Source organism: Pteropus alecto, unplaced genomic scaffold, assembly GCF_000325575.1.
Source record: "Pteropus alecto unplaced genomic scaffold, ASM32557v1 scaffold113, whole genome shotgun sequence".
Lineage (NCBI taxonomy): Eukaryota > Metazoa > Chordata > Mammalia > Chiroptera > Pteropodidae > Pteropus > Pteropus alecto.
The window spans coordinates 4,392,374-4,407,555 of NW_006433949.1; the positions used below are offsets into that span (position 1 = coordinate 4,392,374).

Here is a 15,182-nt window from a genome sequence, read left to right on the forward strand (position 1 = left end):
TGATATATACTAAAGTTTGAGAATCAATAGAAAAATAGTCAGGGTGCAAGTCAGTTTCAGCTCTTGCATTGACTCTTTATGTATGCTTTTGGGCAAGTCTCTTAATCTACGTTTTAGTTTCCACAGGTGTAAAGTGCAGAAAACTTTTCCACCATTCTTGTGAAGATGAAATGAAAGACCATAAGAACACGCTTCAGAATATATGTGTCATTATTATTTTTCTGTATTCAGAAATGAATATCTTAAAACTAGTTTTTATAAACCGTTAGAAAAGTGAGAGAAACATGATACTGAAATGACTTTTCTATTATAATTGTAGGTTGTTCCCTTCACCTTTAATTCATACATCTGAATTGCTGAGATGTAAGTTAGTAAACTGTCTATAATATTTTAAACCGTGGCAAAAAACATTATTCATCTTATGAGCCCAGTGCTACGCCTATGTAATAATGTGTAATGTGCTTTCAAGTTTTAAAAATGATTTTGTATATTTTACTTATAATTGCAACCCTCTGAGGTGATAAGATTTTAAGGATTCACCCCTTTTAAATATGATAGTAAGGAATTTGAGAACTGAGAGACTAATATAAGTTCATACAACTTTTGCAAAGCAGAACTGAGGCTAAAACACAAGTTTTTAGGTATTCAACATTTTCCATTAAAAGATGTCCCAGTGAGGGCTTCTATTTTCTTGTTTTATGCTTTTGCAGTCTGTGATACAGATTGTGAAGAATTCCTCTGCTCTAGCTAGACAATGCAGTGGTTGTTCCATCTGTCCAAATGACATAACATACAATAGAGCCACATCATGTGTACTTTTAGCTTACAAATTCAACAAAATAAGCTGAGCAAAAATACAAAAACAAGTGTGATGGTTCAGGTGATTCTGCCCACCAGTGCACTCAATGCATACACGCCCTGAAAGGAGTGTGAGGAAACACATAGCTCCCTTTCCACAGTTCACATCACAGACTGTGAGCGTCTTGCTAAGCTGAGTATGAGCTCAGTATTGAAATGTAGGTACTTTTCAAACACCGTGGCCCCTAAGCACTTCATCAGACTTTATGTGAATCTGCCTCCTGTGTCAGATGTGGATCCAGGGTGTGTCCCCCTAATAAACCCTTCTCAACTGTGACCCAACCATTCTAATTAAGTTTCAAAAGAAGTACAGTTGACTTCTGTGAAAGCAGCTGATCTCACTCAAGTCAAAATTTTTGTACTCATGCCCACTGAGGTTGAGTAAGAACTAGAATTCAAACTTTTAACTGGAGATGTTGTTAGCCTAAGACATTTAATGCTTTCTTAGTTTCAGTTCTTACTTTCATAACTGCCTAGAAAATAGTGAGCATCTGTGTGCAGAGAACGGAAGAGGTTCGACTTAGTCTAGGTTGATCTTTTAAAATGTTTTCAGTAATTAAAAGGATTGCTAATACTCAGTTTTGGCAAAGATACAAGAAAAGAGGGTACTCTTTGTTGGTGGGAGTATATAAACCCTTTTAGAGGGCAATTTGGCAATATCTGTTAAAAATTTAGATGTATCCATTCTGACCCAGAAATTTCACTTATGAAAATATATCCTACAAAATGCTTGCATTTGCCTAAAAAGATCTATGTACAAAGATGTTTCCTGTAGTATTGTTAATAATATTGTAAAACTTCAACAAAATATCCACTAAGAAGTACTAAATAATATAGCCATGCCCACCACCACCAATACTATTAATATTTAAAAAGAAGGAGGCACAGCCAAATGTTCTAGATAGTAAATGAAAAAAAAAGTTACAAAACTGTAGTGGAAGTCTGTTTTTTCTTTTTCTTTTTTTTTTGTAGGTTCAGTATCCATTTCCCCTTCCTCTGTTAACCAGCTCCTCTTTTTGCTTGGGGGTGGGAGGAACTACTCCACCCTATCGGGAATTAGAGATTAAGGGAGTGAGCACATTACTCAATCAAGTTCTCTCTCTCCTAGGAATTTGAATCTTAAGCAGCAACCAAACAAAAATTAAACGTGGTTGGAGGCGATACGTTCAAATGGTGGTGCCTTGAGCAATGTCCATTAGCTCTTGCTCTCTAGATCAAGGAAGTTGCTTTTCTAACTTGCTTCTTCATCTTTTTCCAGTGTGATTCTTCAGCTTTGTCACCTTCTCCATTTCCTTCCAATAAATTCCTTTCTGGCTAAGTCAGCCAGAGTTTGGTTTTGTTGTTTGCAAATCAAATAAACCTGCTGATACTAATGTAATCTTATTTTTGTAAAGTTAAAGTTATCTATAATATATATTAAACTATATGGATGTATCCATATGTACATAAAAAAATCTGGAAATTATATGCCAAATTAATGGTGACAGTCTCAGGGTAGAGACTGGGTGGGATGGAAATATCAAGAACTTTCACTACTCTGTATTTTTCTATATTTGCTTCTTTGGTGTCCGATTAATGTTATTAAAAAAACATTTTGAACATTTTCATGAAGTTCTGGAATAAGACTAAACAAAAGAAAATCTAGACTCGTAGTGCTATTCTTTGCTCAAATGGTTAGAACCTGATACTAATGAAGTCACAAATATAGTTTCTATCATTTGAGGGGAATAATTGTCTACTACAGCTTTTATGGGCACTAACTGCCCCTTAGCCTCAGACACCTTCCCAATATGTGCTATTAGAATAATAATAATTGCCAGATGAAAAGAATCCCAAATATGTTATTTTCAACTGGCTACTGGACTTTTTCATTTAGACTCTTTTAACTTCTAACAAACTCAACATGTCTGGTACTGAATTAATCAATTTCTTACCAACACATCTCTCTAAGCTTCTCTGTTTCCACACAACTTTGCATTTCTCCAAGTATTAAACCCTAGAAATAACTTTGATCCTACTTTCATCTTTTCTCTTATATTCTATTGTATGCCAGGTCCTGTTTATAGTTCAAAATACATTTCAAATCCATCTCTCTTCGACAACTACCACCACCATCTACCACTGATCTCTTTGCTAACGCAGTGTTTCTCAACTTTTTTGTTTTTTCCATTATTATCCCCATCAGGGGCCTTTTTAGACTTTCCCCATCCCCGACCATCCCTACTCCTGAAATGTTAACACCATGATGTACAGTTAATGTACAGTGGCCCTTCAGAGGGCTATGTGTTGTTGCAATATCTAGGACCTCATCCCTCACAAGAACCCATTTTCACTCGCCTAGGGGCAATATCATCCCCACCAAGATTGAATAGTCTAATCAATCTGTGTTGTCACCAAACTGGGCTGACCTCTCTAAAGTAAAATTTTAGCCATAATACTCATTGCCTGGCTCAAAAATGTTCAGTAGTTTCTTCTTCTTCCAATGAGATGAGATAACACAGATAACTTCAGATAAAGACCCTGAGCCTGCCCCATAATTACATGTGGTCAATAAATTTGAGTTTGCTCCACCCTTTTTTCTTGCTATTGGAATACTGCTCTCGAAAAAGTTATACCAATTCACATTCCCAGTTAAGTGTACCTGAAGTGCTTGTTTCTCTTGTGCAGGTAAACACTGTCTTGTTTTGTTTTTTTTAATCAAACTTTGGTATTTTTACCAATGTGCTAGCTCATTCGTGAGGGTTTCTCTCTCTCTGTTCCAGGTCACAATGATTTCCTATGACCCTTGTATCTGCACCTGATTCACATTCTCTGTTTCTCGCCTCAGTGAATAACATCATATTCTCCAGTTCCCCAAAATTTGGGAAAGCCATTTCTGACTCCTCCCTCTTCTGAAATTCTCATACCATTTGGTCCAAATTATTTTCAGTTCACTTCAGAAATGTTTCTCAGATCTAATCTCCAAAGGAGATATGGCTTCTCGGAAGCCCTGGTGTCTGTAGCACAGAGCCTGTATCACAAAGGAGGCTCTCTGTAAGTGCTAGAAGACTGAATGAATGAACTTAATTATAGAACACCACACTACTAAATGTTTCATGTGGAATCTCAAAAACACAAGTCTTTGACAAGCAGCTGAAAGCAAAAATTCTCTACTCTACCTCTTGGGATCCTCCACTGCATGATAGCTGATACTAGGTGTTCAATAAAATTCTACTACATTTATTTGGAAAAAGTTGATTTCTTGTTCTATAAATGGGTATTCTCTGATCAGTCGTAAATCCATTCCCTGACTTTCTGTACACCTACTTTGCATTAGGCACTGTGCTAAAGACTATAAAGGCTAAGGATACAGGAATGGACAAAACAGACATGGTCATGATCCTCGCAAAGTTAATGACAATAGTTGGGAACATCATAAATACCTCCCGAATGTTCTGCTGCTCCACCTCGTGCCGCTTGATCATTATTTTCCGCTTGAAGAAACGACAGTTTTTGTCGTAGTACAGTCTCTGCTGAGTGAGAAGGTGGGCTTCCTCTTCGGCCTGTGTGTGCTGCAAGTTCTCTTTATGCTTGGATATCCGCTCTTGCTTTTCTTTCTTGGGTGTGCTATGGTCCTCATTCATCTCCTTCAAACACATACACACAAAAGGGAAAAAAAAAAACACATGCCGGTCTCATTAGCCAAAGGAACTATAATAGTTTATTGCAATGTTAAATTAAATTATTTGGAAGGCAAAAGAGAATGCAAGGACAAAAAGACTTGGTGTTGCACATCTCCTCAACATTTTTTTAATATCGATTAATTGAATATTAAGTGAGAGGGAGACTTGTTTCCGTGTGGCCTCTCACTCTGGCTTCTCACTCTCAGAAATTACTTGTTCACTTATTCAATTGATACACATTTACCGAGTTCTTATGTGACAGGCACTGTGTAAGATATAAGGATATAATGGTGAACAAAAGAACATGATTTTTACCCTCATGAGGCTTTACAGTCTACAATAAAAAAATTAATCAAAGAACCATAGAAATGAACTGAAAAATTACTGTGATAACTGCAATGAAGGTGAATACTTGGTTCTACAAGGAAGTTTAATAGAAAATATTAAACCTAGTAATAACTAAGCTGAAATTTGAAAAATTGTAGGTGTGAACCAGTCAAAAAGGAGAGGGAAGAATACTCTGGGTAGAGGGAACAGCATGTGCAAAATCTGTAGGTTGGGTTAACTGAAACACGTTATAGTCAAGGACTGAAAGGCCAGAGTGTTGTGCAGTGTCGCATGAAATGAGGCTGGACAGATAGACAGGACTGGTAGAGGCCTTAGAGAACAGGACACTGACCTTTGGCATAGAAGAAGTAGATATTATATGTGTGTGTTGGGGAGGGTGTCATAATGAGATGCATTTCAAAGAGATGACTCTGGCTCCCATGTGGAGAACAGAATGAAGAAGGCAAGAGTGTGTCCATGGAGACAGCCAGGAGGCTAGTGCAATGGTCCAGGTGAGAGAAGATGGTAGCTTGGACAAAGAGGGTGATGAAAAGACCAACAGAGGCAGATAGATTTCAAAGACAGGAGGTAACACTGCAAATGTCACTCATTTGAATTTCAGGAAAAAAACATTATTCATTTGGGACCAGAGGGTAAACAAAAACTTATATTTCAAAAGCACAAAATTCATAGTTATTCCAGCCCTTATGGGTAAAGGAAAGAAAGCAGTGAATCAGAACAGTTAAGAAGATGTTCATTTGTAAGGAAAGTAAGATGACCCCTTTTAGAGAAAGTACAGTGTACTCTTTGTTCATATTGTTCCTATGGACAAGTTTGACCTATAATATTTGGTTAACTACTCAGTTCAAATCTCTTTTAACTGCTAACGCCTATGCTATTTAATGTTTTGTGAAGTGGGCATCACACATTATTTAGATTATTTTTGTACTTAGTCAAGAAGTCCTTGTAAATCAAATTTTAACTTTCCTGTTTTAGGGGAAATATTAGAATCAACAAGAGCAAGAGCTGTTTCCAGCATGATGTGAGCGGGGATTTCAACAGAAAGGCTGGCTGACTCGTTTCTTGAGGCCTTCGCTACTCACCTTGGTATGTACCACTGCACTGCACGCCCAAATTCAAATATGATCATAAAAATTCACTCTAAAATCAAGAATAAATTTTTTTCTGGACCATCCCTCATTCTTTATTTCCCACACCTCTGTTATCTATCAAAAGTGGGGATAATGGAGATTGTTTTATCATCCCAAGGACAATACCTTCAAGTATATCAGTATCTAAATATACATGTCACTTTAAACAGTTTGACCTAAGCTTTACTTTATATGGAGTAATATTAGCTTTGCACAGAAAGGCTTATTTGAGGATATCTCAAATTGGGTTTAGGCTTGTTTTCCTTCATGAGCGTGTTGAAAGACTTATAAGTGTAGGCCTATAGTCACCTGGACTCATAAATCTGAGTACGGTGAACCAAAAATAGCCTTATGCCTAAAGGCTGAGTGGGGACTCTTGAATGCTGTTCTGTGGGAGAATTTTCTAAAGGTGGAGTTCATGCAATCTCCAATGCCGTTGTATTACAAAAGCTCAGAATGGTGGCTGCAGTCATAAAGAATGGCCTCCAGAGCAAAAGTAAACACATGGAGTTAGGAATAAGAATATATTTGTAGCTGAGAAAATTTCAAAATTTCTTATTGAAAAATCAAGGTTATCTCTGTGATCCAAAAACATCTTTCCATGATGACATAATAATTAGGCTCAAGCAAAAACTAAGAGAAAACAGAGAGAATGTGAACCTTTTTAGCTGGGCGATTTCTCTCTACAGCCTGGTTCTCTCAGCCTTACATGGTGGTAGAGAGTCTTCCCATTTAGGCAATGTGGATTAAATACAAATTTCTCAGGCCCAACAATTACCAGTGGCTCATCTGGGCAGGGCAAAAGATCCCGAGGCCCACCTCAAACCACTTGCTTTCACTTCCTAACTGAAAAAAGAATTGGAGAGGAACCTTGCTAAGTTTCATATTATTAACTTAGCATATGAGCTCAAGTGAATGATTTCATATACTAGAGCAATGTCTCATTAAATTCTATTAAATCTTAATATGCTAGTAGTCTACAAGTAAGAAATCTTAGATCTAAAGAGAAGGAAAGTCTATGGAACAGTAGGCAATTCACCTGTAAGTACAGGTAAAAGGAGAACTGAAGAAATTTGCGTGTTCATATCAAACTCGGGAGGACTCTGGAGCCACTAGTGGTTTTCAACAAACATTCAAGAATCGATCGTTCATTTATCAAATATGCACACATACCAGACATAGGGATATAGTCATGGGCACACAAAAAAATGTCATGGTCTCTGCTTAAATCGCTTACTAGCTAGTAAATTTAAGTTAAGGTGGTAATAAACCATCCTAAATCTTATGAGGAGGAGGAGTAGGAATTAACAGCAGAACTGCGGTCAAGGAGGGATTTGGGGTGAGGATTGGGGAGAGCATCCTGGTGGAAGAAACAATATGAGCAAAGACCCTGGAGAAGGGCAGAGCTTGATATATTTGAGGAACCAAAAGGTGACCATCGTGGCAGGGGCAGCAAAGAGTTAGGGGTGGGGTAAGCAGGTAGGGGGAAAATACTGGTGTGAGGTGAGACTGTAGGGGAGGCTGGCAGCAGGCCACAAAAGGACTTCTAGTATTTTGATCTATCTTAAGAGCCATGCGAAGCCAATAAATGTTAAAATCATGAGGTGATATGACTAGATTTATAGTTTGAAAAGATCACTCTGGCTGAAGTGTGGAGAATAAAGTAGAAGTAGGCCAGAATGGTTTAAAGTTAGACCAAATGATTTCTGAAGTATGGTACCTAGACTAAACCACCAGCATCGTCTGGGAACTTGTTAGGAATGCATATTTCAAACTCCACCCCAGACCCATTGAATCAAGAAAATATAAGGGTGGGTTAGCAATCTGTTTTAATAAACATTTCAGGTGATTCTAAAGTTGAGTTTGATAATCAATGGCTTATGGACTACAAATTGATCACAATATAAGATGAATCAATTTTAAGTTCCAATAATTCTAATGGTAACTTGGTGACTATAATTATTGGTACTCTTACCTCTTTTATTTTTTCCTTACAAATCTTATACTGCTTCTTCTGACTTTCTAAGAAAGTTGTCAAATCTTTCTTCTGCTGGGCCAAGATCTGCTGCTGGAACTTCTTCTCATCTGCTGCGGCTACCTTTGCCTGATAAAAAAAACAAATACGATCTTGGATGAATTGTTCTTTACACAGAATTCAGCTACTCATATTCTCCAGGCAAGGAGGGAGAGAGGGGGAGGGGGATAAAGGGGGAGAGGGAGAGAGAGAGAGGGAGAGGGAGAGAGAGTGCGCTCACATGCTTAATTACTGAAACACCCCTGGCACCTTGTCCCCAGTCACTCTATCCCCAGGGAGCACATGTTTACCCCTGCTTTTCCACACTATGTAAGCCTTAAGGGTGGGAGGGCGGTGGTGGTGGCAGGGAAGGTGACAAGTTTAAGGGATAAAGGGAGAGAAGGAGAGAGAGAGAGGGAGAGGGAGAGAGAGTGCGCTCACATGCTTAATTACTGAAACACCCCTGGCACCTTGTCCCCAGTCACTCTATCCCCAGGGAGCACATGTTTACCCCTGCTTTTCCACACTATGTAAGCCTTAAGGGTGGGAGGGCGGTGGTGGTGGCAGGGAAGGTGACAAGTTTAGCACTGCTAGTACCTGGGTAGGCAGGTCTGCTTAATTTTATTCACTATTATTAGGCCCATTTTCCTTCAGACATAAATAACTTCTCCCATCTAACACTTATCAGTAATAAAGGTGATATTTTGACTATCTGTCTGACCCTCTTGTCTGTTTTTAAAATCAGTTTAGAATCTGGATGGGGAAGAGAGATGTACCCTAGAAGATGCAAACGAAAGCTGGATTAATTACTTGCTGCCATTGGTCAGGTGCCATCCGCTGTCCAATCAGCTGTAAACAAGGATTACCACAGCTAAAAGGGACTGTGTGCAGAACAGGTTTCCTTTGAAGAGGACTGGGTGTGGTAGACACAGTAACAGACCTGAATTGTGCAAGTTTTTGTAGGATAGAAGCATTTTATTTCTTTTTATTTTACCCAGACCCCCCATCAAAGGACTGATGGCTTGGAATATATTTGAATAGACTAGAATGCAATATATACCTTTAGTTACTATTTTACCTTTTAATGACGATTTCAAGTAGCTCCACACCACCCCCTCTACCCAAGCAGCACTATTCCTTCATCCCCCAAAATCACACCCCTCCTGCTAACGTGATGCCACTGACGGGAGCAAGCTTGGCTTGGCTGTGGCACCGAGGCATGTGTGCACATACTGACCTCCTTTTCTATGATAGCCACTTGCTTCTTGGCCAGCTTCTCCAGCTCGATGGACGAGTTGTTGGCATGCGTCTCCACCTCCTTCTGTAGCTTGAGGCGGTGCTCGTCCATCTCAGCCTTCAGCTTGTTCTCCAGGGCGATCAGCTGCTTCTGGTGCTGGCGCCGCATCCGCTTATAACCTGACATCTGTTCCCGCAACTCGTTCTCCTGCTCATGCTCATGGATCTGCCGTGTAACCTGAATTGGGTTGGGGAACAGAACTCAGGTAACCAGGTTCACGGAAGGCAAACTTTCTGGCGATGTTAAAGAACCCTCTGGCTTCATTTTAATTTACCATTGTCGGCATTACTTTACCTACTATTTCCTGAATGCTCACTTGTATCAGGCACTGTGCTGGGTGCTCTTTCTATACTTAATTTCTAATCCTAAAAACCATCTCATTCACTTATTCATTTTATTCATTCATGAGGTGAGTGTTACCATTCCCATTTTATAGATGAAGAAATTGAGACTTGAGGGAATTAATTTATTCATTCGGCCAAAATACATTCACATATTTTTGATATAGCATTATATATATGCTCAAGGTCACATAGCTGATAAGGAGTAGAGTTGGGATTCAGACATTTCTGTCTGATTCCAGAGCCATGCTTTTCCCGCTATGCCAGGGTTTCTCACCCTTGGCACTATTAAAATCAGCAGGATAATTCTCTGTTTGGAGAGGCTATCCTGTGCATTGTGGGAAGTTTAGCAGCATCCCTGACCTATCCCACTAGATGCCAGTAGCACCTCCCAAGTCAAACAATCAAAAATGTCTCCAGATATTGCCAAGTGTCCCCTGGGGGGCATAATCCCTTTGACTGAGAACCACTGCACTATATCATACTGCTTGTTTGGTAAGGATCATTTCCCAACAGTCATAGGAGTCTTAAATATCCTTTTAAAATAGTTTGAAGATTTATTTCCTATTCTTAATATGAATCAAGAGAGAGAAAGAACTTTCCCCTTTTAAATCATCTGTCCCCCTCCTCCTCCCTGCAAAAGGGATGTTAACAAATTACAATATATTTTCTTGCTCTCCCAAAGGGAAGAAAACATTTCTATGATTTTTGGATGGCTACTTTTCTCAGTCATTTTTTTTTAACCCATTCTCAAGTGAATAACCAACAAACTAAAGATTGTAAATGTAAATTTTGATATCTCATTTCTACCTATTAAATCTTTTCTGATTTCCCAGGGCTTCTCTTCAATTTATCACCCTTCTTTATTTTCCTGTCAGATTCTCTGGTCACTTCCTTCTTATCTTTCCTATTTTAGAAAAAAAATTTTAACTGTAAAATTATAATTTTAGTTTTTTTTGTTTTGTTTTTTTTTTAACTAAGTAATTTAGTCACTCCTATCTACTATAAGCCACTTCTCCTCAACCTAAACCTCAAACAAGTTTTACTGGAAATTTTCATGCTGCTATTAATTCTCTCTACTATTTTCAGTTTATGGGTCAAAGTGTATTTTGTACAAAGAACAGTTTGTTACTCTGCTCTTTTTAGAAGGTGTCCCTGCTTATTAGCTTGAGTCCTTACTATCAAGAGAGTGCTGTTCTGTAACTGGATAGTATTATCAAAGTACACCATTAAACACTGGCCGAACTTTGAAACCCTTCCAGCTTAAACTAACACTCGGTTTCATATTCATTTCTCTTTTCTAAAGGATGATCCTCTCTAAAGTATGAGGAATAAGAGTGGACAATATTTCAAGACCAAAAAAAGGATCTCACCACCAAATAGGCACCTAACAGTCTAAAGAAAATAATCTACTTCGTCATTATGATAAATGAATTTTTAATAGACTTATTTCATGATAAAAAGTAGAAAAGAAGTAGTTTGAGATATATGTGCATATTTGACTTCCGCATGCTTGTGCCTTCCTGAAGTTCAACTGCAGGGAAAAACAATTCCAACCAACAGAAAGGATGCCATTTAGTCCTTTCTGAACTCACTTTTTTTTCAGACAAATACGGCAGTAAAGGGTCTGTTTGAGGGTAATGAGTATGAGATATGTTTTATCTGTGTACTTATTTTTTCTTATTTTAGTATTCCTTCTTAAATCATATTCCTAAAGCTGAGGCATGGCATATTCGAAAGCTATCATGATACATTTAAAACTTGCCAGCAGAATGTTTGACTAGTTTGTAGTCAATAAAATAAAGTAGGGCCATTTCCCTAAACCAGGCTGCCTAAAGTTAAAACAAATAAGTTGTGTCAAGAACATTTTCTATCCTAATTGGTGGCTGAGTCCCTGTGAAAAGGGTGGTCCTACTGTATACCAGATCACACGAGTATGTGGCAAAAACAAATTACAAAGCTCAACACGCTATCATTGTACATCATTAAATTCCAGGAGAGACACTTTACTTTTAAGTGGCTCCCATAATTTGGATAATCGCCTCCTTAAATTTCTAACACTGACATCCATTTGTAAAACTACACTAATTGTTTCCAAGTTTGAAAGTAATTGTCTTTTTACATATATATAGTGAGAGTGAGTTTTATAATCCCAAACTCAAACTAGATAGATAAATTTAAATAAAAGTATAACCAGATATTTCATTTGTGAAGTCTAACATGAAATTTATAAAAAATATGTTACCTATAATTATGTACGCCTGTATGTTTTAAGTTTAAACTTTGTGTCTTATGAACACACTATCTGTTCAATAAATCAAAAAATAGTTCATAATTTAATCATGCTTTATGATTTACATTGTGTTTTCACATGTGATTTATCTCTTTAATTTTTATAAAATCCGAGATTTGAACTAAGCTCCTGTGGTTCTTGAATGGCCTGAGGAAATTCCTATCACCAAGGCAGAAAAGAATGAAACCTTCTGTTAAGAAATAATGCAGGGATTCAACACCCTAACCGGTCAAAGCTAGAGAGAGCTTTGAACCTAAATTACAAACTAAATAAGTCTAAAAATCAGAGAAAGTTAGGAACGTGGAGACTGTTGTTTTCACAATGGTAATCTCAAAAATGTGATCAACTAAAAGTGAGCAGTTTCATCTTGCCACACCCAGAGCGTTGCTTGGAGACAAATCTCATTCTGTCCCTTGCTATATAACTGACCTTGGGCAAATCACTTAACCAGCGTCTCTCAGTTTTATTCATATGTAAAGAAGAACTATGATGAGATTGCTGGTGAGATAACACTTGCCCTAGCAAGGTATCTCACACATAGGAAATGTTCAAGATATGTTGATTTCCTTCCTTCTCCTGCCAGGCTCTTTGAGTGATATGTTTCTTTTCCCCTTCACTAAGCATTTCTGGTGCTGGGGACATAATTCAGAAGTGGATCTAAGAGAAAGAGCAAATTCAACAAAAAACTGTACTTGTATCCAGTTTGTAGATTATAAGTATGTATAATTTCTGAATCTGAATTATTAACTATTTCATATACCTGGAATAATATACAAAAAATAAAGAACCATAAAGGAAGACTGAACTTTTTTCAGAAACTTTTTATTGTCATTCTATTCTACTGGATTTAATTCTGGCAAAATTTGGCTCTAAAACATACCACTTCACCACACTAGAAGGCTAATAAGCAACTTACTGAACATGAAAGAGGAGCATGGTGGCTGATAATGTTACCCTTTTAAGAGATCAAAGCCAACTTACAAGATTAATTATATGTAAGAATCAAAATAATGCTTATGATAAAACTGGCCGCCCTCAGCACTTAGAACAAATGAAATTTATAGCAAGTTCTTAAAAAGAATACAGTGACTCACATTTTGGCTTAGAACTCCTAGGGGAAAAATGTTTTAAGTTCATACTAAAAGTAATGACTGATAACAGGCAATTCTGCCTTAAACAGAAAAACTGACATGAAGAACTTTGAAATACACACTTAAAAACCCAAATTCTCATGTGATCGCAGGGTTGGAAGAGACTTCAATCATTCGTTCAACACATTTATTGACAGGCTTTGGTTATGCGCATTGGGCAAAGATATTGGGCAACGCAAATAAAAAATGGTATCGGCAATGATCTTATAGTGAGATGAAGAAGCCAACAAAAAGGAAAGAGGAGACATGCAATATTTTGATAAGCATCCTCTGATACACTATCCAGGAAGAGAACACATTTTCAAGCATTTAGAAACAGAACAGTGGGGTTCATGAGAGGAGAAACTAGCATTTACTGCTGAGGTGCTAATATTTTTATGCTTGCTACCAAACTTATTCAGGTACCCAATTTCATTTTTAGAAATCCAAATGAAGACTCCATTTTTTTTTTTTTATATGAGCTTTTATACTGAATGTGTAAAACGAAAGTAAAAGAATCTATATTTGCATAGGTGAAACAATAATCGTTTTCTCCTACATGCTTTCCTGGAGATTAAAAACTAAGAGTTTTATGCTCCTCTTTCTAATGTGTTTTCTAACACAAATCCACCTGTGTAGTAAAACCACTGAATTCCAAAGAGAATTCCTTCATAAGACCCAAAGCTGAATTTTCTGATAGATGTGGTCTTGGTCTTCATATTTACACCTACTGTGGGAACAGCCATGAGCCAGGACATTACAAAATTTTAAGAAGAAATAACATTGGATGTAAATCAGCTAAAAACACTCTCATGGGTTACTAATCTAACTAAAATATTAGTATCTCCATTCAAATGGAGATAAAATTCTAAAGACACACCTCAAAGGCCTAAGAAGTCAGATGAGTAATTCTGAAGAACTATGTAAACAACTCCTTTCTCCAGATAATGAATCAGCCCAATATGAACTTTCTTATAGAAGAAAAAGAATGGATAAAATTAAAAAGGTTCCATGAAATGCCCTTCCTTTTCCTAATTTTTCAAAATAAGGTCAATAATCTTGCCTTTAAATGATTATAATTTAAAAATATATAATTCTAAAGTTTCCTTAGGGTTTCCTGTGGCATCAAGGTTCTAAGTCCTTGCTTTTCCTTTGTTACAAATGCAATTGTGCAGTGGATCATAAAAATCTCAGTTTTAAGGTGCCAAAATAATAAAAGCATCTAGCAGTAAAAGCATGTAGCCCATGGGCTTCATACATTTGTCAATAACCCCATTCAAAGCATAATACAGAAGGAAATGCTAAGGGGAAAAAAACCCACAGAGCTGGCTAGGCCTCTCTTAGGCTCTGCAGAAGAAGTAGGCTGATAAAACAAATTTGAGGAATCACAAATTTTTTTTTCAGTTTGCAAGTCTATTTGAAACGTACACTCATCACTTACTTATCTAGTAATTGAAAAACTCATTTCTAAATTCCTCTTTTTCTTTTTGCTGTTCACTTTTGGATCACTCTGTGGCTTGTTAGCACTTCTACTGCAAGATTGTAAAGAAAGAGTAAAACTAAAATAAATAAATCAATATAGTATTGCTAACAACTACGAGAAGTGAAGAGAGGTTTCAACAATGATTTGATTATTTGTTATACTGGACTTTCATTTTGCCATGATCTCTTACTTTTATGTCATTTAAGTATTTTAGTTCTTTTTCATTTGAGTTGGGATCCATGAAAAATAATAAGATTCATGGTATATTTTTAAAAATTAGATACTTCTTTTTGATATTCCAGTATCCTGATTTATATATTCCTATTGAAATTAGCCTTTAAAATAACATAATAGGTAGTAGTTGATAATATACATACCAATACCAATTGGTATAAATACCCATACCAATAGTTAGATTGTCCCTAAAACATCATATCACTTTTCTCTTCCATTATTTTTTTTCTCCCTAAAAACTACTAGATACAAATACCACTGAACTCTGATAAACTTCCATTAATCCCACCATGATTCCAAAAGCATTACATTTGGAGAGAAGTTTCCACCAGCTAAAAACACTCTCATGGGTTACTAATCTAATATATATATAATTTATATATATATATATT

At 37.0% G+C, this 15,182-nt stretch overlaps 1 protein-coding gene across 2 annotated transcripts in view; it reads right to left on the reverse strand.

Annotated features, from left to right (window-relative positions):
• The window catches only part of TAOK3 (TAO kinase 3), a 143,872-nt gene that overhangs the window by 12,754 nt on the left and 115,936 nt on the right, over positions 1 to 15,182 (reverse strand). For both annotated transcript variants that reach the window (XM_025044496.1, XM_006908598.3), the window contains 3 exons: positions 9,250 to 9,486; positions 7,974 to 8,102; positions 4,281 to 4,484 (listed from right to left, as the gene is read on the reverse strand). In XM_025044496.1, coding sequence (XP_024900264.1) covers positions 4,281 to 4,484; positions 7,974 to 8,102; positions 9,250 to 9,486 — 570 coding nt within the window. The remainder of the gene's footprint in view (positions 1 to 4,280; positions 4,485 to 7,973; positions 8,103 to 9,249; positions 9,487 to 15,182) is intronic.